Genomic DNA, 22,946 nt, shown 5'->3' on the forward strand with positions numbered 1-22,946 from the left:
AAAGGCCTAGGAACCAGAAGTACTTTTAAAGCAACGTATCTGTAGCAAAGACGACCCACGAGAGAAATGACAGACACTCTGCCTTCAACAGCTTCTGTGAAAGGAGGAAAAAGCTGATAAAACCACAGCAACATCCACAGCTCTGCTGCTATAGAACAGACAACAGCACTCTCTGGGAGGACTCGGCTTCTCTAGCTTCTTTATATGCTTCTTGAGCCAGCTTTTTCAGTACAGGCCAGAGACATCTTTCGCTGTCACAGGACCCTGAACAAATCAGCCCACGACAGCCGCTTCCCAGCATCTCAGTCATCTTCCCTAACTGCCCAGCCCCAATGGCGCAGAGTGAATCATTTTATTAAATACAGGATTATTTAGGCCCTCAGATCTAGTACGGGTGGTTTTTTGTCTGTTTCTCTCTGTTTCAGTCCACTGTGCTCAATAAATGCAGAGAAGGAGTTCCTGCAACCTTTGGTCCTATAATAGTAATTCTTCTGCCACGTCTTTACATGTGTTGTGTTTCTCATGATTTCCATTTCTTAGAAACACCTGCGCAAATTCTACCAAATAACCTACTCAAGTACCCTATGCCCTTTTGTAAAAGTTTTTTTTGGAGTATGAGGGAGTTTAGTGTTGATCACACTTGGGTTAAATTTCTCTTTCAGGAGCTCAAACAGTTCACTGGTGTGTGAGGTTGGAATCAGACTTCAGTCAGCAGGTAAATACAATCAAATTCTATCTTTGTTACAACAGTTCACATCTGGAAAGGTGTCAGAATCTTGCCCTTGGAAATTACAGTTTATAAACAGGATTTCAAAATAATGCTGAGGCAACACTGGTACTTCCCCACTTGCTCAGTCACTTCTAAGCCCAAAGGGCTAACAATTCATGACTATTTATTAAACAGGTTGAATGTTTTATTTTGTGTGTGTCACGTATGCCTAACACATCTGCTACAGGATAGCAAGCTGGTCTGTCAACACAATGGAAATAGCTTGATAAGAAGATTAAGGCTAGTACTGACAGAGAAACTTTAAATGGAACAGGTTGATAATTAAATATAATTCTTCTAGAAATAGTTCCATTTCTTAGATGAATTTCTAAGTTCACTTTCCCTTTCAGTTTTAACCAGTGGGGGTGGGGGCGGGGAAGGGGACAAAAACAAAGCCAGTTTTTAACAGTTCTATTTGAGTCCTGCAAAATTAAGCATCAAAGCATGAGAAAGCTGAAACTGAAGAAAATCAAGATACACATTTTACCTAGTAAGTGAAAAATAATTCTATAATTAGAAAATTTAAAATGAAATCTGTAATCCTTACCTTAGGAAGGGAACTAAAAAGGGCCGTTCGAACACTAAAAACTGGGGAGGGCCATGGGCTTCCCTCCTTTTCTTCACCTCTCCGAATATTTTTTTATGTAAGTTGTTTAAAGTGGTACTTTCAAAACAGCACTTTTAGCACTCACTAAAAAGGAAATTCTGTGGGAATATTTCGGTTATTCTCCCTGAAAAATATGTACCTTCATAACTGTCATCTAATTGTCTCTTACCTTACGGTGGTCCAGCTGCTCCAACAGCATCTTCTCATCTTTCCACAAGCTTCGGCGCCCCTTAATGCAGCTGTTAGGCATCCAGAACTAAAACAGTTCTGACATTTGGGTTAATAGCCAACCAAAAAGCTTGAGGAAAACAAGACAACTTCCGCAGCTATCTTCTTGAACCAACAGCCTTTCCAGCCAAATGCGGAGCTTTCTCATCTGGCACCAGCCCGGCGCTCGCGTCTTCATCTTGCGGTCGCCGTGTGCGACTGCGCAGGAGGCGGACCCTCCGGAGAGCGGAGCGCGCGGGGGGCTCTGGCGGACACGGGCCGGCCCGAGGCCCCCAGGCAGACCTCTCCTCCGTCGTGTCCTCTCTCAGCAGCAGTCCTTCCAGTTCCCACCCCAGGAAACACCACCTTCCTATAACTGTTACCTTTTCTACTTCCTACTTCTTTTTTTTTTGTCTTTTGGCCATTTTCTTGGGCCGCTCCCGCGGCATATGGAGGTTCCCAGGCTAGGGGTTGAATCGGAGCTGTAGCCACCGGCCTACGCCAGAGCCACAGCAACGCGGGATCCGAGCCGCATCTGCCACCTACACCACAGCTCATGGCAACACTGGATCGTTAACCCACTGAGCAAGGCCAGGGATCGAACCCGCAACCTCATGGTTCCCAGTCGGATTTGTTAACCATTGTGCCACGACGGGAACTTCCTACTTCCTACTTCTTTATTCACCCTTTCAAGTATTTTGCTGCAATTTTCCAAAAGACATTATTATTTAACATTAGTATATAGAGAGCTCCCCATCACAGTGCTTTTCTTCTTTTTTTTTTTTTTCTTTTCTTTTTAGGGCACATGGAGGTTCCCAGGCTAGGGGTCTAATTGGACCTGAAGCCGCCGGCCTACGCCAGAGCCACAGCCACACAGGATCTGAGCCGCATCTGCAACCTACACCACAGGTCACAGCAACGCCGGATCCTCAACCCACTGAGCAAGGCCAGGGATCGAACCCGCAACCTCATGGTTCCCAGTCGGATTCGTTTCTGCTGTGCCACAAAGGGAGCTCCAAAGATGTTTTTTCTTAATCACATTCAGTGAGACCCCTGTTGGCGCAGCAGTGGACAGGTCACAAGGGGCCACCTACGTTATCAGCGAGTATTCCACACACGTCCATGTTTTATAGTGTCTGTGTCAGACAGCGGGACCCTGCTGTTTCTCCATCCCATGTACGAGTCTGCCTCTGCTCATCCCAAACTCCCACTCCCACCTTCCTCTCACACCGCCCCCACCCCTTGGCAACCCCAAGTCTATTCCCTATGTCCCGAGTCTGTTTTTCTTTTGTAGATGAGTTCATGGGTGTCATGTTTTAGATTCCACATATGAGTGACAGCACAGGGTATTTGTCTTCCTCTTTCTCCTTCACTTATACGGTCATCTCTAGGTCCATCCATGCTGCTGCACGTGGCATCATTTCCTTCTCTCCACGGCTGAGCAGTACTCCATGTGTGCTATGTACCACGTCTTCTTTGTCCATTCATCTGCTGATGGACATTTAGGGTACTTCCATGTCTCTGCTATTGTAAATGGCGCTGCTATGAACACAGAGGTGCCTGCATCTTTCTGAATTACAGTTTTGTCTGGACATAGGCTCGGGAGTGGGAATGCTGGATCATACACCAACTCCGTGTATAGTGTTTTGAGGAACCTCCATTCTGTTTTCCACAGTGGCTGCACCAATTTACATTCCCACCGACAGTACAGGAGGGCTCCCTTTATTCCACACCTTCGCCAGCATTTATTATTTGTAGACTTTTTAGGGGTGGCCATTCTGACCCGTGTGGGGAGATACTGCACTACAGTTCTGATCTGCATTTCTCTAATAGAGAGCGATATTGAGCATCTTTTAACGTGTCTATTGGCCATCTGTACATCTTCGCAGAAATGTCTTAGTCTTTTGCTCGTTTTTTGCTTGGATTGTTTGTGTTTCCAGTGTTGAGCTATGTGAGCTGTTTGTGTATTTTAGAAATGAAGCCCTTGTCAATCACATAAGTGATTTCATTTTGAAGAGGGGTAACTTTAATGTCACGGTGATCATGAGTCGTAAATAAGACAGCATCCTTGGAACATTCCAACCATTAAAAACCATCTAGTACCTGGTACCATTAAATATTTATGAAAAGCATTCTATTGTGCGTTAGCAAAGAATCTAAACCTAAGAACCTCCTAATTATTCTTTTTGCCTATAGTTTTACCCTGGTCTAATCTCTTCTCCTACAACAGGAGTTTTCAAGCCCTTAGCAGCAATTCCTTAGTTTTACAAAAGTTAACCTTATGCAGAACCCCTAGTCCACAAACTGGTAAAAGGCTGATGAAGCATATTTTGTATACTCAAATTTATAATAATCTACATAGGAAGCAATCAGATCGGTGAAGCCGTTTTTTTTTTGCTAAAACCAGTAAAACTGAAATTGGAAGGCCAGGCTTACCATCCAACTTTGCATCTGAACACAGTCTGGAAACCACCGCCCTAAAACCTCACACTGTCTCCATTATCAGCCCAAGACTCACTTCCAAACCTTTATCGAACCTTCTTTTCCTTATAAAAACCAAGCCCAAACTTTAGGAAGGGCCCCCCAAAATCTGGACGGTAACACATCTCTCACCAGTTTCCTGCAGGAACTGTCTTGCAGGGAGGCTGTTTTCTCCACGTCCCCTCAACAGTCCAGCTTCGCTCATTCATCAGTTCACTTAATGCAAATATTCTGAAAGCCTATAATGAGCCTCGACATTTGTGCTTATTCTGCCCCCTTTCGCCTTGAACCTTCCTCAACGATCCTCAACAAAAGCTTTCCCTTATTTCCCAACTACTCAGGGCCTCCTGCCATTCGTGCATCTTGAAGTGACCGCTTTTACTAATTAATGGGCCACACGGTATACAGTCCAGTCTCAGACACAGTGGTTTCCTCAGTTCGGATGTTTTAAAAGTCTAGTTTTTATTTCAATTTAAGAAAATAAAGCCACTTCTGAATTTCAAAAATAAAGATTTGAACCCCATATGTTTTATAGAAAAAGCATATATGGATGTATAGTTTAAGTGGCATGGGTGGTTTCAATTTACCCTATTGAGGAATTAAAAATTCAAAAGCCATAATGTGACATAGGGAAAAGCTACTAGGTTGCAAAAGAAAAGCCAAATTTTTCACATAGACGATTAAAGAATAATCTAAAGTATTTTTCACAGTACAATGTTTTATCAAAATTTTGAAATATACTAAATGTGTGAGTTCTAATCTCTGCCACTATTTGTAAACTTTCTTCCTGCAGGTTATATGTGATTCAGTTTTGAAAGATGTTTTCTCTGCAACTTTATGTGATATAAAATTATTTATAAAAAAATTGATAAAAGATGTCAGCTTGTTTCAGAAAGGCTTTCAGAAAGTCAGCTTTAAAGGATACGTAAAATTCATGGTGGTGATTTTCAAGAGGATGAGATTTTTAAGCTTACCAATCACATTTCTATAGGAGGCGCGAACTAGGTCACTGCTCAATTATCTGGAAACAAATTATTCAGGACACTCTCAGACTTATCTTTCTTTGCTGATTAACTTAAAACTAATCTAAATTTATTGCCACAGAAAAGATACAACGTCAATATAAGAATAAATACATATACACATATTTCACCACACAGTTGCTGAAATTGGTACCAGGTTTTGTCTTAGCTGTAACATCTAATGACAGATTAATGACAATGCTGCATTTACTGATGTTTCTATGGTTTCTGTTATCTCATGTAGAGACTCCTGTTAAGCAGCTGCTAACTGGCAAGCAGAGTGACTTCCAAGTTAAGTACATGTAATAAGCACAGAGCCTAGCTCTACCGTAAACCGTCTCCACTATAAACTGACAGCTGCTGCTGCTGCAGGGAACCTAAAACATATTTCTTGAGTCAATCCAGTGAAAAATAGTAACACAAAGCATACAAATACAAATACATATGTATTTCAGCATACTGAATACAACTTAAGTAAGTAAAATATCCCACAGAAAAAGGAATGAGGATGAAGAAAAATAATCATATTGCAGCACAATTCTGGATGGAGTAGTCTCCTTTTGCCAACTGGAGAGTACTGGATATTTAGTCTGAGAACAGTTTAGAGGAGCCCCCATAGTGGTGCAGCGGAAATGAATCTGACCAGGAACCATGAGGTTGTTGCGGGTTCGGTCCCTGGCCTCGCTCATCGGGTCAAGGATCCGGCGTTGCTGTGGCTGTGGCGTAGGCCGGCGGCTACAGCTCCAATTCGACCCCTAGCCTGGGAACCTCCATATGCTGCGGGTGCGGCCCTAAAAAGACAAAAAAAAAAAAGAAAGAAAGAAAACAGTTTAGGGCCTTTTTCTAAACTAAGGCAACAGCTTTGTTTTTTGATCATTAGATTAGGCTGGTTTTACTATTAGTAGGAAGCACTCTGAAATGACAGCAGACAGAGAAGGCCACGGCACTGCAGGAAGTAGCAGCAGTGGACGAAAACCTTCATCTGGATTATAGCACAACTAAAAGCGTTAAATTTTGATCGAATTGGAAAAAGGAACTGAAAGATAAGGTAACTGAAAAAAGGTTTTTATCAGTTGTCTCCCAGACAATGGAGAATCTTGATTCAGTGATACATATAAGCGTCTCTATTGCTACACAGGATGCATTTTAAAGTCACCTGTGATAACTGAAGACTCATATTTACAAAGAGTATGAGGACAGGGTGGGTCATGCGCTAGTGCAAGAAAGCTCTAGTCGACGACAGAATCTCTGTTTAGACTTCACTCTAAGGATACGATATGCAGGGATGTCTTGCCACACTTGACACACGTTCTCTGATTTTTTCCCCCTGTTTATTACTGAACAAAAAGTCCACCTGATTAAGTGTACAAAGCATGCAGGTAAAGCCAGAGATGGACAATCTGGTGCAAAGTCACAATTTCTATCACTGTCCTAATTTTATTAGGTATAGAAACCCAACACTGTTATTCCTAGATCAGCTTTTCTTCTCTTTTCAATGAATTTCTCTAACGTAACATAAAAATACAGTGTAACAAATGGCACTTGAAAAACATTTTGCAACCCTAGTGCTCCTTCTTCAAAGAAAACTTCACTGGAAATAAGGCATGTAATGAAAGCTGGGTCGACTTCTCTTTAACTCCAACTCCTGGAGTTAAAGCCCCGCTTCCTGACAGTTCTTTAGAGTCGTCTGAAGAACACGCTCTCAACATGCAGCTGTGCAAATACCATGATACCGATAAAGACGGCACTTCTACTGAAACTGCTGGATGGCGGGCAAGCACCACCATGATGTGGCTTGAAATGTCTGTCAGCTGGTGTAAGAGATGCCTGGGTTTCCCAAGAAAGGCAGTTTGGTGGAAAAAGCAAAAATACGTACTTTTCAAACATCTGCAACATTCTTTTGGGGGGGGGGTTGCCGCACCCACAGCACATGGAAGTTCCCAGGCTAGGGGATGAATTGGAGCAACAGCTGCCGGCCTACACCACAGCCACAGCCACGCCAGATCCAAGCCCTGCATGCAACCTGAACCACAGCTCACGGCAACACTGGATCCCGACGCACTGAGCGAGGCCAGGGATCGAACTCGCAACCTCAGGGATACTAGTCAGATTTGTTTCCACTGTGCTACAATGACAACTCCACAACTTCTTTATGAAAAAGCTCATTTGTTCCAAAGTGGAATCTGTGGTGGTTTAGGGCCTCCTCCTGTATGGCAGACAGCATACAAGATTCTAAAGTTGGGACCAAGGGTAAAGTAATTCGCAAGAGCTCTAATGCTGGCTTTTGGTGAATATGAATTCATTTTCCAAACCAAAGGGCCATAATAGCGTTTTCCATTATTCAGAATTGGGAGATACTTCAGAGGGAAAAAAATTGGGGTTTTACAAAAAGCACTTTTAAGTAAAATAAGCAAAAAACAGTGGAGTAAGGAACTCCAGATTCCACCCCTCTACAGGAGCACAGAAAAGAGACAGACAAACTCTCAGAATCGACTTTTTGGGAACCGTGGAGGGTCTTGAAGCTTGCAGCAACTCAGACAGTGCTTACTGCAAACCCTCCCCCACCTCCACACACACACAGTCACATGGGGTCCATAAGGGTGAGGGTTCGATCCCTGGCCTCGCTCAGTGGGTTAAGGATCTGGCGTTGCTGCGAGCTGTGGTGTAGGCCACAGATACTGCTTGAATCCTGTGTCGCTGTGGCTGTGGTGCAGGCCAGCAGCTGCAGCTCCAGTTCGACCCCTACCCTGGGAACCTCCATATGCAGTGATGCAGCCCTAAACAAACAAACTAACAAAAACCCAAAAAACATCAAAAGAAATAAAAGTGTGCACATTACTATTGACTTCAGGGAAATAAAAAGGATCATAAAGGAATACAATTAACAACTGTACACCAACTCATCAGACAACCTGATGAAAGGGACACGGAGAAACACGTGAATGAACGAAACTGTCTCAAAAGTAATAGAAAATCGTAACAGGCCTAATAACAAGTAAAGACATTAATTTGGTAATCAAACAACTTCCAACAAGCTCAGATGGCTTACCTGGTTAATTCTACCAAGTATTTAGAGAAGAATTAAGAACAAGAGGAGAGAACGCTTTCTAACTTGATCTTAGGCCAGAATTACTCTGATACCAAAGCCAGATAAATACATTATAATGAAATTACAGAACAATATCCCTTGTAAAGATAAGTGCAAAAACCCTCAACAAACTCTAGCTGCATACAAAATGGTTATAAACCACAACCAAGCGAGATTAATCCTAGGAACACAAGGTTGGTTCAATGGGTCAAATCAATTAATTTAATAAATGATATCAAGACAGTTGAGAGCAAAATCACATAACCATCTCAGTAGAAGAAGAAAAAGCATCTGACAAAATCCAACACCCTTTCATGATAAAAATACCAGCCAAGTAGGAAAAGAGGAAACTCTTTCAATGTGATACAGGACGTCTGTGAAAAACCCCTCGCCAAGAGCATCCTTACACTGCAGGTGTCCCCCCGAGCTCAGGACCGACAGGAGCACGCCCGCTTTCACCACCGCTGCTCAGCATCAGCCTGGAGGTTCTAGCTAGGGCCACGGGGCAGGGAACAGAAGTAAAAAGCATCCAGACTGAAAAGGAAGAAACAGAATTATCGCAGCTTGCAGGTGACAGGATCTCATACATAGCAAATCTTAAAAGAATCTATCCAGGAGGTCCCGTCGCGGTGCAGCGGAAATGAATCTGACTAGGAACCATGAGGTTTCGGGTTTGATCCCCGGCCTTGCTACGTGGGTTGAGGATCTGGTGTTGTGGTGGCTCTGGCGTGGGCCAGCAGCAACAGCTGCAGTTGTACCTCTGGCTTGGGAACCTCCAATGTGCCATGGGTGTGGCTCTTAAAAAAAAAAAAAAAAAAAAAACTACCCAAAAAATCTTGTTAGTGCTAGTAAGTTCAGCAGTTGCAGGTACAAAATAACACAGAATATCGGTTGCATTCCTCCACAATAGCAATGAATAAGCTGAAAAGGAAATTAGGAAAACAGACTTACGATAGCCTCAAAACAAATAAGATACTTCAGAATAAATTTAATCAAAGATGTGCGATACTCGAATACTGACAACCATTAAACACGGTGAAGAAATTAAAGATCTACACAAACGGCAAGATATCCGCGTTCGTGAAGCGGAAGGCTCACTGCTGGGATGGAGCAAGGCTCTCCGAAGTGATCAAAGGGCAGAGTTCAATTCACTCTCGACCAAAATGCCAAAGGCCATTTTTTAGAAACGGACAAGCTGATCCTGAAATGTGGGTGGGCTTGCAACAGAATAGCCAAATTATTTTGAAAAGAGAACCCATTTCAAAACTTAGTATGAAGAAACAGTAATCAAAACAGCATGGTACTGACATAAAATGAGGCACACAGACTAACGAGACAGAATTGAGAGTCCAGAGATAAATCCATACATTTACGGTCAAATGATTTCAACAAGGGTGTTACAACAAGGTTGTTGAAATCATTCAATGGAGAGAGAGTCTTTTCAACAATTGGTGGGACAACTGAGTATCCATTTATAAAAGAATAAAGTTTTATCCCTACCTCATACCATATGCAAAAATTAATTCCATCCCTACCTCATACCATATACAAAAATTAACTTTAAATGGACTAAAGAGTTAAATATTAAGAGCTGAAGCTGTGACTTTATTAGAAGGAAACACAGGTGAAAAACTGGTAACCTTGGAGTAGGTAACTCTTTTTTGATAGATATGACACCAAAAGCACAAAGAAAAACACACTTAAGTTGGACTTCAATAAAAAACTTTTATGCCTCAAATAACACTATCAGGAAAGTGAAAAGACAGCCTTTAGAATGGGTATCTGATAAGGGTCTAATATTCAGAACATACAAAGAACTCTTAAAAACAATTTAAAAAACCAATTAAAAAACAGGCAAAAGGGAGTTCCCACTGCGGTGCAGTGGGTTAAGAATCTGACGGCAGCGGGTTGTGTCGCTGCAAAGGTATGGGTTCCGTCCCCAGCCTAGCACAGGGAGTTAAAGGATCAGGAGCTGCTTCAGCTATGGCTCGGGTCGCAGCTGTGGCCTGGATTCAATCCCTGGCCCAGGGCTGCTACATGCCACAGGTGTGGCCATTAAAAACAAACAACAAGAACAGTCAAAGGATTTAAACAGACACTTCTCTAAAAATATACAGATGGCAAAAAGGACTTGAAAAGATGCTCCATTTCATTAGTCATTTAGGAAACGCAAATCGAAGCCACAATGAGATAACCACACCCACTCAGATGGCCGTTATAAAAAAGACAGACGGTAACAAGCATGGGCAAGGACGTGGAGAAATCAGAACTCTAATGCATTGCTTGTGGAACTGGGAAAGGGTAGCGGCCACCGTGCAAAACAGTTTGGCAGCTCCTCCAAAGGTTCGACATGGTTATTAATAGCTCTCCCTAGGTATCTAAGAAAGAGAAATAAAAATCCTACGTCCATACACAGTGTTCATAACATTATTCCTCATAGCCAGAAAGTGGAAATAACCTAAACAGTTACCAGGTGAGTGGATAAACAAAACGGTATAATTACAGAATGGAATAGTATTTAGTCGTAAAAATGAATGGAGTGCTGTCAAATGTGACAACATGGATGCACCTTGAGAACATGCTAACTGAAAGAAGTCAGACGCAAAAGGCCACTTTATACGAAACTTCCAGAGCAGGCAAATACATAAAGACAAAAAAGTAATGACTGCCGAGGACGCCCCGAAACATCCTACGATGAACAAAAAAGTATCACCCAGTTCAAAACCTCAGCAGTGCTGAGGCTGAAAAATCCTTCGTCCTTAAGATGAAGTTTAATCTATTAAATAGAAAAATACAACCAATTGCGTAAAATTACATTAATATCACTTTGAGACCTAATATTCCAAACTTACTAGAGCTCTAGTTCCTCATTCATTTTGACAGCATCCAACCAGATGGTGAAGGGGTGTTCAAGTGTCAATTTCGAGTTTAGCGTTTTCCTTAAAGGTCACCTATTTTAAGACATCTTAGAAAGATTTTGCAATTGAAATACATTTCTTTTTCTGGGAAGAGTGCACCACATTGGATATACAGATTTTGGGAAGTCTGAACTCTATCACAGTGTTTTTTGAACTTATTTTAAGGATGTTCCCTGTAGAAACCTTCTTCCTACTGCACTTTTACCTGCATTCATTGGAGAAAATGACATTATGGGGTTTGAGGTTGGGATTCAGGACTTCAAAACTGGCTTGATGGTACAAGGTCACGTGTTCATCTTGCTGTAAGAGCTGTGCACAGTTTGTATGACTGTAAGAAAGCTGTGCATCTTTTCTAATCTTTTCCATGGGACTGGAATCTGGCCAGTCACTCGTCTTTTATTCTTCTTTCAAAGATGAGATAAAAGGTGTTCACACAAGCTTTCAAAGGGAGCTCCTTACGGATCAAAGTGTTTAAAAACCATGAACAGGAGCCTTCCTTTACAAAATCAATGCACTTTGGAATGAAAATAGGCAAAGTAAATATTCACGTTTATAATTCTGTGAAGCAGAAGGCACTGAGGTAGAGTGGAAAAGGCACAGACTCAGAATTAACGACCTAGTTTCAAATCCTGGCTCTGCTGAACTAACATCCAAGTCACTTTATCTCTCAGAACCTGTTTCCTTATTCAAAAAAAAAAAAAAAAAGGGACAATTTTATATTTGCTCTAAGTATTTCACCCGACTATAAGGATCAAACAATAATACAATTTGTAAAAGGCGTTATAATAATCACTTGCCTAAGAAAGAAAGAATTTCAATGGAGGTGTTTTTTTTTTTTTTTTTTTTTTCCATGAACAGAGTTAAACATTCACGGCAAAGGAGATTAAAATGGAATCTGGCTCTTTGGTTTAAGACACTCTTATAGTCCTAAAGCAGCTCAAGAGTAGTCCCTCTAAGACTAAGAGAGCTGAGAGCAGTCCCTCCAAATCCTCGATCCCCGAACCCCACAGGGAACTACCTCCTATCTCCTAGGATAAAATACAGCGGGAAAGAATATTAAAAAAGAATACACATGTATATAATCGAGTCACTGCTGCACAGCAAAAATGGGCAAAACACTGTAAATCGACTACACTTTAATAACAAAAAATACATACGGTAAGGACTACATTCAACATGCGTCCATTGCATGAAGTTAAAAAACATCTAAAACTACGTACTCTATCAGTTAGGAATATAAAAGTAGGTACTACAGTCACAAAACAAAGCAAAAGAAGGCAAAACCCAAACTCGGTTGTGCAGCCAGCACAGGCTGGGCGGGAGGGTGGTGTGTCTGGAAGAGGCAGGCCCCGGGCCCTGCAAAGGCAAGAGCAACAGCTCTTACGCTGGGAGGGTGAGTAGGAAGCAGCACATGCTACACGCTTTTTCCGATATTTATGAAATAATCCATTTAAAAAGATGCAGAAAAATGTGCTTTCAAGATAGTACAGAAATTCATTTTTTCTTTCCTGTCTTTCAGCTTCTACAGCTGTCTTATTTACGCCATTCTATTAACATATAAAGCATGCCTCTGACTTTAGTGCCCTTTGCCAATGTTTGTTCATTATTCAATATTTATATGGCGTAACTCTCCCATATTCTAAATCGTAAAAACTTGCCTCGGCCTCTTATCAGCCTGGAGAGTATTTTACAGAGCAAAAAATGAAAGCAGAGGATTAAAAACTTATGGTGAATCAAAAAGAAAGAGAGAAAAAGAAGGAACCGGAATTCTCACACCGCATTTTCAGTTAGTTATCTAGATGACGCTTCTTCTTCCAAGCTCCTTGGGCCTTCATATTCGACCTATTTGCAGAGGACCCATCTCATAACTTGGGATGGTTATCATGGAGTGATGGAAAGCACAGGTCTCAGCAGCGGGATGCTGGCATGCAGGCAGATGCCAGATTCAACAGAGCACCTCGCCAGCCTCCAGGCTGACATCAGCTCAGCAGCTATATTTGAACTTGTCCAAAATCCTTTTCAGTCACTCACTCTTTCAACAAAGAAAGTCTAGTCATCCCACTTACTCTTAAATTGAAGATTTCAGGAATCTCATGCAGAACCTTTTTTTTTTTTTTTCCCCCTTAACCTTGCCGGTGGCATGTGAAAGTTCCCGGGCCAGTGACTGAACCTGTGCCATAGCAGTGACAATGCTGAATCCTCAACCACCAGGCCTCCAGGGAACACCAGATGACATAACTTTTCAAGAAACATACAACAAAGCTACTTAACGATTCTGATGTTACTTAAGGCAATTTTAGAACTTTTCTAGGACTTCAACATACAGAAACACTTGAGAGAGTCAGGGTGGAAGTATCTGCACACATGTACACAAAGAGATACACACTGCAACACTGGAACAGCAACAAATGAGTTAATCTCAACTCCTTTCAATGGAGGTCTGGTTAAATACAGAATATCCATTTCACTGCTAGAAAGAAAGACTGTTTGACATGGAAAGGTTTCTTACACATTTTTTAAGACATATTTTACACACACACACACATTTTACAAATTAGAATGATACTGTAACATTTTTAGTATTTAAACAATTAAAGATCATGAACTTTTATGTACAAGTAAATTGTCAACTTTGGAAAGGGCAAAAAATATCGCAAGTTATCAAAAGATTAACATCTAACATAAGAGCACACTACCACTTAATTTCTGTCAATCAACTTCTCCGTCAACTGACTATATTAGTTTGCATTATGTGCTCAAGTGATTAATGAAGGAGGAAAAAGTTAAGGTGTGAAGCGCTTTCAAAAAAACTATGAAAAAAGTCCGTATTTCAAAAAAAATCAGGTTAATTTCTTAATAGTCTCTGGATGAACATTTAAGAGATGCAAAGCACAGGGCAGGGTCTGGTATTGTGCAACTTTTTGCTACTTTTCCCATTTAAAGGTAGGCACAAAACTCCACCACACTTTTGAAATGCTCAGTGTTAGTTATTAGGCTTCTTAGCAGGGCTTCTTGAAATTAGATCCACGGCAATTAGAAAATTTCTAAGGCAAAACAGGAGAAAACACTACCCATTAGAAAGCTGAAAGGTGTGGGGAAGAAAAGAATAAACTTAGATGATGACGGAAACCTGAGAAATTTCTCCTACTTGACACACAAGCTCGGTGGGAGACTTAAACTGCAACGCTGAAGGGGGTTAGAGCAAAGCCTTGCTGTGTCTCACGAATGCGGTAACAGACGGCCAGGAGTGGGACGGAAGCTCAGCTCATTTCTCGGATAAGGGCTTGGAGGCCCCACAGATCTAAGGCAGGACCCTCTTCCAGAGAGTTCGTTCCATCACACCTACTGCCTTCTCCATCTTTATCTGCCCACGCTCCCCCTGGCCTCAGGACATCTCAGGACAAGGACCAGACACAGTGAGCACGAAGACAGAACCCAGCCGCCCAGACGGCTTTTGGGTTTATTCTTATGTGAGTGGGATGCAAGCTATGTGGTTATTGCAGGCTTCTCCCCATGGGAGCAGGGTTCCAACATTCATGATCACGTCCTTGGCAATGAAGTTTATGGGCATCTTTGTTGGCTTCCTCACAGCAGGGGTTCCAGTTGTCAGAGATCACCCAAGTTTTCTGGAGAGTTTTGGAAAGCACTCAGATGCTGAGGCTCTCCCCCCAGAAACCCTTAAACAGGGGTGAGCACAGTAAGGGGAGGCGAGGTACAGAAATCTGTACATCCGCTCAAGTGTCCCTCAAAGAGCCTGGTACCCCTAGATCTGGACCGACCCTCTGACTCACGGACATCGGGGTTAGGAAGACGTGCCGGGGGGCCCCGGGCTGAAGACTGATGAGTGCGGGGGCGGGGGGGGGGTGCGGGAGACGAGGCAGAAACGGCTCCACCCCCAGACCGGGAGGACTGGCTTCGTGCGTCTGGGACGCAGGTGCCGGGACAGGGCTACTCTGGGAAGGCTCTTTTGCTTCAAATTCTCTCAGGTGAAAGAAAGCAAAGTGTCTGAAATTCCACCAGTAGGATTTCCTTCCTCCCTTCATGTTGTGTCCCTTGTTAAAAGCGAAATCCCTCTCAGCAGTCAACTCTCAGTTGCACAGATGCAGCTTAAAATTCACTGGCTTCTTTGTAACAGGCCACCTAAGCAAGGCGGGCTCGTGGAGGGCACCCTATCCCCTGGTCTGGAGGGAAAGGAAGGAAGTGCCTCCTGAAAAGCCGCGACTCAGTGTGGTGGCTTGCGCAGCTGGCCTCAGGCCGGCCTGAGGGTGGTGTGCGGGGAGCTGCTGGGTTGCCGGGGGTGAGACTCGACCCACAGGCGAGGTGCATCCGATGAGGATGCCGCGTTGGACCCTCCCTCTGCTGCATCTGCTTTACCGCGCATTCTCTGACCCCCGGGAACACGCGCTAGCACCCGCTGCAGTTCTTACTCACTTCACGTGCCCACACCATGTCGCCCCATCTAGATGCACGCTCCTTTGAGATCAGGAAGAATATGAACGTTCTCCACCTTCCCTGGAGCACAAAGTACAACACTCAACAGCGGAAGGGCCTCAGGGACACACACGTACGACCCACACGACCAGCAGGCGGGGCGTGGGGAGAAAGCCTCTCCCACCGCCGTCTCTTTAGGACTGTCCACTTCCGAGCACCGACCTTCCCTTTCTGAAAGTTTTTTTCTTTCCAAGTAACTGCCCTTCCAAACTTCCATTCTCTCCTTAGCACAGTCTGTTTCTGTTGGTTTTGCAACCACGTATTGACATGAAACTAGCATTAATGTTTCGGGAAAGTATCCCTGGATCCTAACTATATTTGGAGAAGCTCAAGAAACTGGTTTTTGTAAAGCATGGAATTGAGAAATGTTAATTTTAAAAAAAAGCTCAATGACTGAAAACCACACACATCTGTGGGTTACCCTTTAAAAAAAAAAAAAAAAAAAAAAAAAGGACTAAGGCCTTCTAAACACTTCCACTGCCCACACTAAAGTATTGTATTTATCATTATCAAATAAGTACAACTGACCCTTACCTACTTGGGGTTGGTTCAAAATCCAGGTACCACTTTACAGGCAGCCTCCACACCCCCTGTACCCTGGGTTCTGCATCTGCAGTTTCAAGCAACAGTGAATTGTGTCATACTAAGTACGCATTTCTTGAAAAAAAAAAAAAAAAAAAAACTCTGAGGTTCAAACCTGTGTTGTTCAAGGGTCAACCATATACCCAAATGTTCTTTTCTTAGAATATGTAATTATTAAACATGAAAGAAGCTGAGGCACAGACAAATCACCCGACTCGCCTTCACACCCTTAGCTAATGTCAGAGGAGGTTCAGTCTCAGTTTTCAGCTGAGAACATCTATTTGGTGCCTCTTCTGGAAGAGGCAGGAAGAACTCCAGGGAACATTTCTGATTGTCTAGATTCTGAAATATCTGGCTCTTTGTGTGAGCGGAGCGAATTCAATTTTACCATATATGTGTATGTGTTTGTGCATGACCTTTGCTAGTCCTGCTAGTGGGACAGAGTTATGTTTAGCTGCTACCCAATATGACAACTGTTTCCAACACAAGGAAAAGAAATTTATATGGTTTTATTTCTAGGGGGGTCCTGTAATTTTTTAAAAACAGTCACTTAAAAGTGTTAACATGCGAGGAACTGTTCTTTTCCCGATCTCGTGCGATACCTGATTCAGCTGCAACGACTCCCAAATCTGATGTTACGGCACCCAGGGTGTCTAAGAGGGGCTAGAATTCTCGTTGTAGATGCGGCTTGTGCCTAATGTGACCACTCCCACCCCATGAACAGTGAATCGGACCCAAGGAGCCCTCCGGATTTTTCTCTCTGGAAGACAGGTCTCGGCCATTCTTCTTACAGGATAACACCCCAGCGAGTGGTCACCTCATCCTGAGGCCAGCGAGTCAAATGTTCTCCTTCCCCTAACACACTTTTCCTTTCTCTCTATTCCAAAGAAGTAACTGAGTCTTGCATCCTGGAGTATGGGAGCCAGGAATAAAAGGAATTTTAATTTTTTAATGATTGCATGAATAAAAGCAATTATTTGAGTTACTTCACAGCCTAACTTAGCCCTTTCTTTATAGTAAATGACACATGAAGAATCGGAATCGACCATTACCGAGTGCGACCAGGAGGCTGAGTCGCTTGCGTGGGGCTGCAGCAACAGCCCTTCAGAGCTGGAATGTGAACCTCGGTAAAGTCTCTAAGTTTCAGGCTTTTAGCCTTCGGATCGCAATGTCTGCCTGTCCATGCTGGACAGGTTTCACAAGCGGTAAGAGTATTACCAGCTGAAGGATCAGAGTTTTAAATGCACCCAATTCCTACAACGGTTGTTCCAGACTGCCCTCTGCGGTGTCACCTTGCAGCTCCTCCACCTCCTGCCTGCATCCTGCCCTGGCCTTGTGATGCGCTTCAGCCAAGAGACTGTCGCAGCAGTAAGAGTTGTTTTAAGTCTAGGCCTTAAGAAGCTGTGCATGCTTCTGCTGCTTCTTTTGGAGTCCTGCTGGTATGCTCTGTGAACACGTTCTGGACAGGCTGCTGGATAATGAGACATGGGTGTCAGCCTTCACTGCCACAGTCAACCAGCCACCTGCCAGAGACACACTGAGTGAGCCCAGCTGAGCCTGGCCAGATCAGCAGAACTGCCCAACTGACCTCAAGACTCATGAGGAATTTGGGAAAAAAACAAAGATGGGTTATTTCAAAGGTACTAAATTTGGAGATGGTTTGTTGGAGAGCAAGAACTACCTGATACAACTAATCAAACAAATCCACTTTGAGCAGGCAGAGAAAGTGAAATGAAAAGTTGCTCCTAAAAGATGGCTCTAACATGGAAATGCTTGTTTATATGTAATAAATTTAGACATCAACAATTATTTGAAAATCTACATCCCGGAAAGTAAAGTCCTTTTAATTGTGAGATTTAATTCATTTTGAATCAGTAAAAAAACTATTTTTTTGTAGTCCTTCTTTGAAGAAGTACAAACTCTGTATTACGACTTTTTTTCTGCTTTTTAAATTTTTCTTTGGCATTTTATAACGATTTTTATTTTTTCTATTCCAGCTGGTTTACAGTGTTCTGTCCATTTTCTACTGTACAGCAAGGTGACCCAGTTACACACACATGTTTACATTCTTTTTTCTCACATTATCATGCTCCATCACAAGTGACTAGATTCAGTTCCCAGGGCTACACAGCAGGATCTCATTGCTTCTCCATTCCAAAGCCAATAGGTTGCTGTATTATGACTTCTAAAGAGCTAATATTTTCTTTAAGAAGGAGTCAAAGATCTATAGAGAGATCAGATGATAGATGTAATGAAGTTATTTATAACACCACAAAAATTTGTCAAGATGAGAGGTCTGCTCCTCATCAGACAATTATTCTCATTTACCAAGTCAAGCTCCTAAGAGGTTCCCATGCTGGAAGAGCCCACTGAGCAGAGGAACAGGGGTGGGGCTGGGGGAGGGGAGAGCCAGGAGAGATGCGCCCAGCACTCTTTTTAACAAAACACCCGTCGCTTGGGCATTTTTCGGTTCCTCTTCAAACTTATGGCCCCAAATCTGATAATAGCACCAGAGGTTAAAGTCTCCCTGACACAACTATAATTACTTAGTTTGAAATTCAGGATCATAATGCAGCCAGTTTAAGAACTGTCTTAATGAAAAAGGCTTATAAATAGCATAGTATGACACAAGGGACAGGGTTCTCAAGCAGGAACCTTTGGCCTTAAGGAGCTGTCTAATCTTAGCCACAGCCCTAAAAATAACAGCTAACAACAGCTCAGGAGTGCTTTACAACTGCCAGACACCGTGCTCAGAGGCTCATGTGCCTTGTGCCCATTGTAAAGGTGAGAGAACCGAGGGCTTACAGGATTACAGACTCGCTCCAGGTCACAGCACTGTTTAACAGGTTCATACCCAGGGAACCTGACTGCGTGGTCCCCCGAATTCTCATCCACACTCTCCGTGCTGAGCCTTGGCTTCCTTGTGCGAAAGGTGAGGACGGACAGCAAGACTGGCTTCAGCTGGAACGAATGACAGGAGCACACGCCTCAGTGGCTTGCGTTTTGGATAAGGATGGGGACTGGTGCCCTTCCTGGAAAGCACACGCCTCTGGAGGCCACGCAAACATCAGCCACTCTCTCTCTTCCTTTGCTTCTACAGACGGATACAGCAATGGTGAAACCAGTTTAGGAAACAAGCCTACCACCAACAAACACACTAGCTCATTTGCTTCCTCCCAGCAGAAGTCTGGCTGCTCTGGGCTTTCTCTTTAGCACCTAGCAGAGTCGGCACTAAGTAAATGTTGAATAAACAGATAAACATTCCATAGCCTCTGCTGGGAGGAGCCTGAAATCACACACTATTGTTTAAACGTTTCTTACAAACTTTTTTTTTTTTTTTTTGGTCTTTTTGTCTTTTTAGGGACGCACTAGCAGTATATGGAGGTTCCCAGGCGAGGGGTCTAATCGGAGCTACAGCTGCCAGCCTACGCCACAGCCACAGCCACAGCAATGCGGGATCCGAGCTGCATCTGTGACCTACACCACTGCTCACGGCAACTAGGGATCAAACCCGAAATCTCAGAGTTCCTAGTCGGATTCGTTTCTGCTGCACCACAATGGGAACTCCCTTAGAAACCTTTTAAATGTCCTTAAGACTATAAGCTCCCTAAGGACAGAAACATCGGCCTTGCATCCCTGCCGCTGTATCCTTTACAACTTGACCTGTGCCTTGCACAGAGTAACTGCTGAACACAAATGCTCTTCCTGTTATTGCTGTTACTGGATTCTTATAGTTCTAATTTGCCCTTAAAGATGTCAAATATGTGATTAAAGGTACAGCCGTATTATTTGCTCTTCTCTGTGGTTCTTTGTTCAAACAGCCAACCGAAATTGCCTATCTTAAGTGGTAGTTGCTATAGTAAAAACATTCCTTGTCTTTAAGAAGCATGGATCCAGTTGAAGAGATAAATAAGAAATACATAAAGAAAACAGGATTAATTCAACAATTTTTTATTGGGCACCCACTACATTCTAAATCACTGAGTCAGGTATAAAAACTGTACGGTCAGCATGTGCTATAGTTCACCATCACAAGAAGGAAAAGGCGCTATGGTCTGAGCTACCAAAAGGCAGGTGAACCAAGTGAGTGGGCAGTGTGGTGGCCGGGAAGGACACAGGACGTTCGAAGCAGAGAGGAGCAGCCTCAGCTACATCACATGGCACAAGGGTGTGCCACGATCAATCTGTTACCGACGATTTATGTGCTTTTCATTACAAACCATGCCAGGTTTGCTGTCATCTTTGCGACAAGAAATCTGGAAACAGCTGTCAAAAATGTAAATGTACATACCTACTTTGAGAGAAGATGTTTAGAAACAAAGTTGCTATGTGTAAGGATACATACATACATACGGGTGTTTGTTAGAGACTTGTCTCCGCCTCCAAATCATGAAACAACCTGAATGGAAGGCTATGCACCTATTAAGAAGAATGGGATCTACATCGGTTGATCTGGAAGAAAACCAAACTTCAGAGAAACTGGTATATGGTGAGCCTGTTCTTACTTAAAAGCAAACCACCCAGAATGCCGTGTGTGTGTGTGTGTGTGTGTGCGCGCGCGCGCGCGCGCACTTATGTGATTATACAGAAATGTGGAGGGTAAGGGGAGACAGGGAAGGAAGAAAGAAGAAAGGAGAGGCAATAAGAAAAACTTTATTGACTTTTCCTGGTATAATTTTTCTGAAGGGCATGAGCCTATTGTTCTTATAAATTCTGAAAAGGCAGTTGTGAAAATAATAATCATAAAAACAATTTTAAAAGAGTCTGGGCCTTTTAGCGAAAGCAACACAAGTTGGCAGCCACCACAGGCGCAGACAATTTACGAAAACCAAATATACAGCCTTAAAATAGAACATGGCCCTAAAGACCCCGAAGCACCCCCGTTTGTAAGAGGCGTGACAAAAATTAATACGAGCGGAGTTAATAGTTCTAAGGGAGGGGTGGACCCTAGAGCGGTATCCGTGCCAGCAACTTGGCAGCATCCACACAGCATCCAAGCTGTTCCGCAAGAGCTTAGACACCTAACGATGTCTAAAGAAAATATGAAACTCCCTCGGCCGCCTCAACGACAGTGTTACAGCAATTAATCACCAGGAAAACCACAGGCCCTCTCCTATCCCCAATTTGATTTAAGCAGTCTTCATTTTCCACAGTAGTAAATTTTCTAGACATGTCTTGTAGACCTCAAAATCCTGGAAAGGAAGCTCTCGTTCAAAGGCAATTTATCTTAAGATAGTGTAAATAATACTACATTTTTGTCCATCTGAAATATTTAAGTTGTGTGATAACAACAAGAGCCAATTCGCATACCACGCTAACGGATCTCATGCACACTCGGCTATACTTTCTTGGACAGGACAGACCACCAAGGAGCTGTGTCATCTGTGAATAAGCCAAGTCCTGCGAGGGTTCTGACACATCCGCGTGGCTATCCGGCATGTGGGCTGTGGTCACAGTGATGGAGAACCACCGTGTTATGAGCAAAAAGAGCCACAGGCCGTTGTGATCAGAGGAACAAGAGGGAACGCGGTGCTGCGGGAAGATTAATCTGGCAGTAGAATGCAGAACGCACTGAGAAGCAAGAGGGAAAAACTAAGAAAACAGCGGAGAGCCTACTGAGGCCCAAAGATGTGCGTGGGTGTCTTTTGTCCTTTTAGGGCCGCACCCCGGCATACAGAGGTTCCCAAGGCTAGGGGTCGAATCAGAGCAGCAGCCGCCAGCCTACACCACAGCCACAGCAACGCCGTGAGGGAGGCCAGGGATCAAACCTGTGTCCTCATGGCTACTAGCTGGGTTTGTTAACCACTGGGCCATGATGGGAACTCCCTGAAGCCCAAAGATTTTGCACTAAGGTATGTCCATTTTTTTAATTTCCTGTTATGCTGGCTTCTCAGGGAACAGAGACTCAACTCCTCCGGTTTCTTTGTCTCTTACCCCTCAACCAGCATGAGGGTCTTTGCGGTCTCGGAAGCATGTTTCTCATTGTCCGTTTTAATATTTTCATTGAAATTTGAAACAGCGATTCGACTCTCAAACTCCATTTCTTCTTTCTTTTTAAATTAGACGCTAATCACTAGTTGTGCTGTTGTTCCATTTAGGGTTTTGCTGGTTCCTCTGGCTTTGACCCTGGAGAATGTTCATATGTTCCAAAGACTGGCTTCAGCACAGTCTCTCGTGTTTATGATACTCTGCTCTCGCTCGGACCCTAGCTGACTGGACAGCGTATCCCACTCTCTCCTGCCTCAACTGAAACCTGCTGTCGGCTTGTCCCCCAGCCCTTCATCACCTTCTGAGGCCGCTCTGTCTGGGGACCTTCCAGAGGATGGTCCTTGGTCACCCCTCCTCCTTTCCCGGCTACGGAAGAAGTTCATTCTTAAACCACTCGACCTGAGTTTCGTGCTCTAGCTAATGCCAACCGCCCTTCCATTCTCTCTCTTCTGTGGCTGTCTTCGCCATGCTAGCTTGACCTCTCCTGCTAGTCTTAGTGACAACAATGACTTATCTTACGAGCCTTTCGGATTGCTGCTGTGTACCCCAGATAAAGTCAAACCCATAGACAGAGTAAGTCAAACCCGAATAAGCTAAATAAGCTGCTCATACACCGCCCAGGGTTCATACAGAAACACTTAGGCATCAAAAAATCAAATTTACCCAGACGCTGGAATTGGCATCTAGAACTTCCATTTTTTCCATAGGTTTCTTAGTTCTAACATTTTGGCTTCACTTATCCACTGCTTTCTCTTTTAAATATGTGGCATCCCCAGAGGCCTGGGTAAACGCC

At 43.4% G+C, this 22,946-nt stretch overlaps 2 protein-coding genes across 14 annotated transcripts in view; one reads left to right on the forward strand and one right to left on the reverse strand.

Annotated features, from left to right (window-relative positions):
* Positions 1-22,946, reverse strand: part of NR3C1 (nuclear receptor subfamily 3 group C member 1) — a 133,515-nt gene that overhangs the window by 67,356 nt on the left and 43,213 nt on the right.
* Positions 17,193-21,252, forward strand: LOC110259145. The gene is made up of 3 exons (XM_021082459.1): positions 17,193-17,370; positions 19,098-19,280; positions 20,852-21,252. Exons 1-3 carry the CDS (start codon positions 17,193-17,195, stop codon positions 21,250-21,252), a joined length of 762 nt encoding a protein of 253 aa, XP_020938118.1.

Source organism: Sus scrofa, chromosome 2 (genome assembly GCF_000003025.6).
Source record: "Sus scrofa isolate TJ Tabasco breed Duroc chromosome 2, Sscrofa11.1, whole genome shotgun sequence".
NCBI lineage: Eukaryota > Metazoa > Chordata > Mammalia > Artiodactyla > Suidae > Sus > Sus scrofa.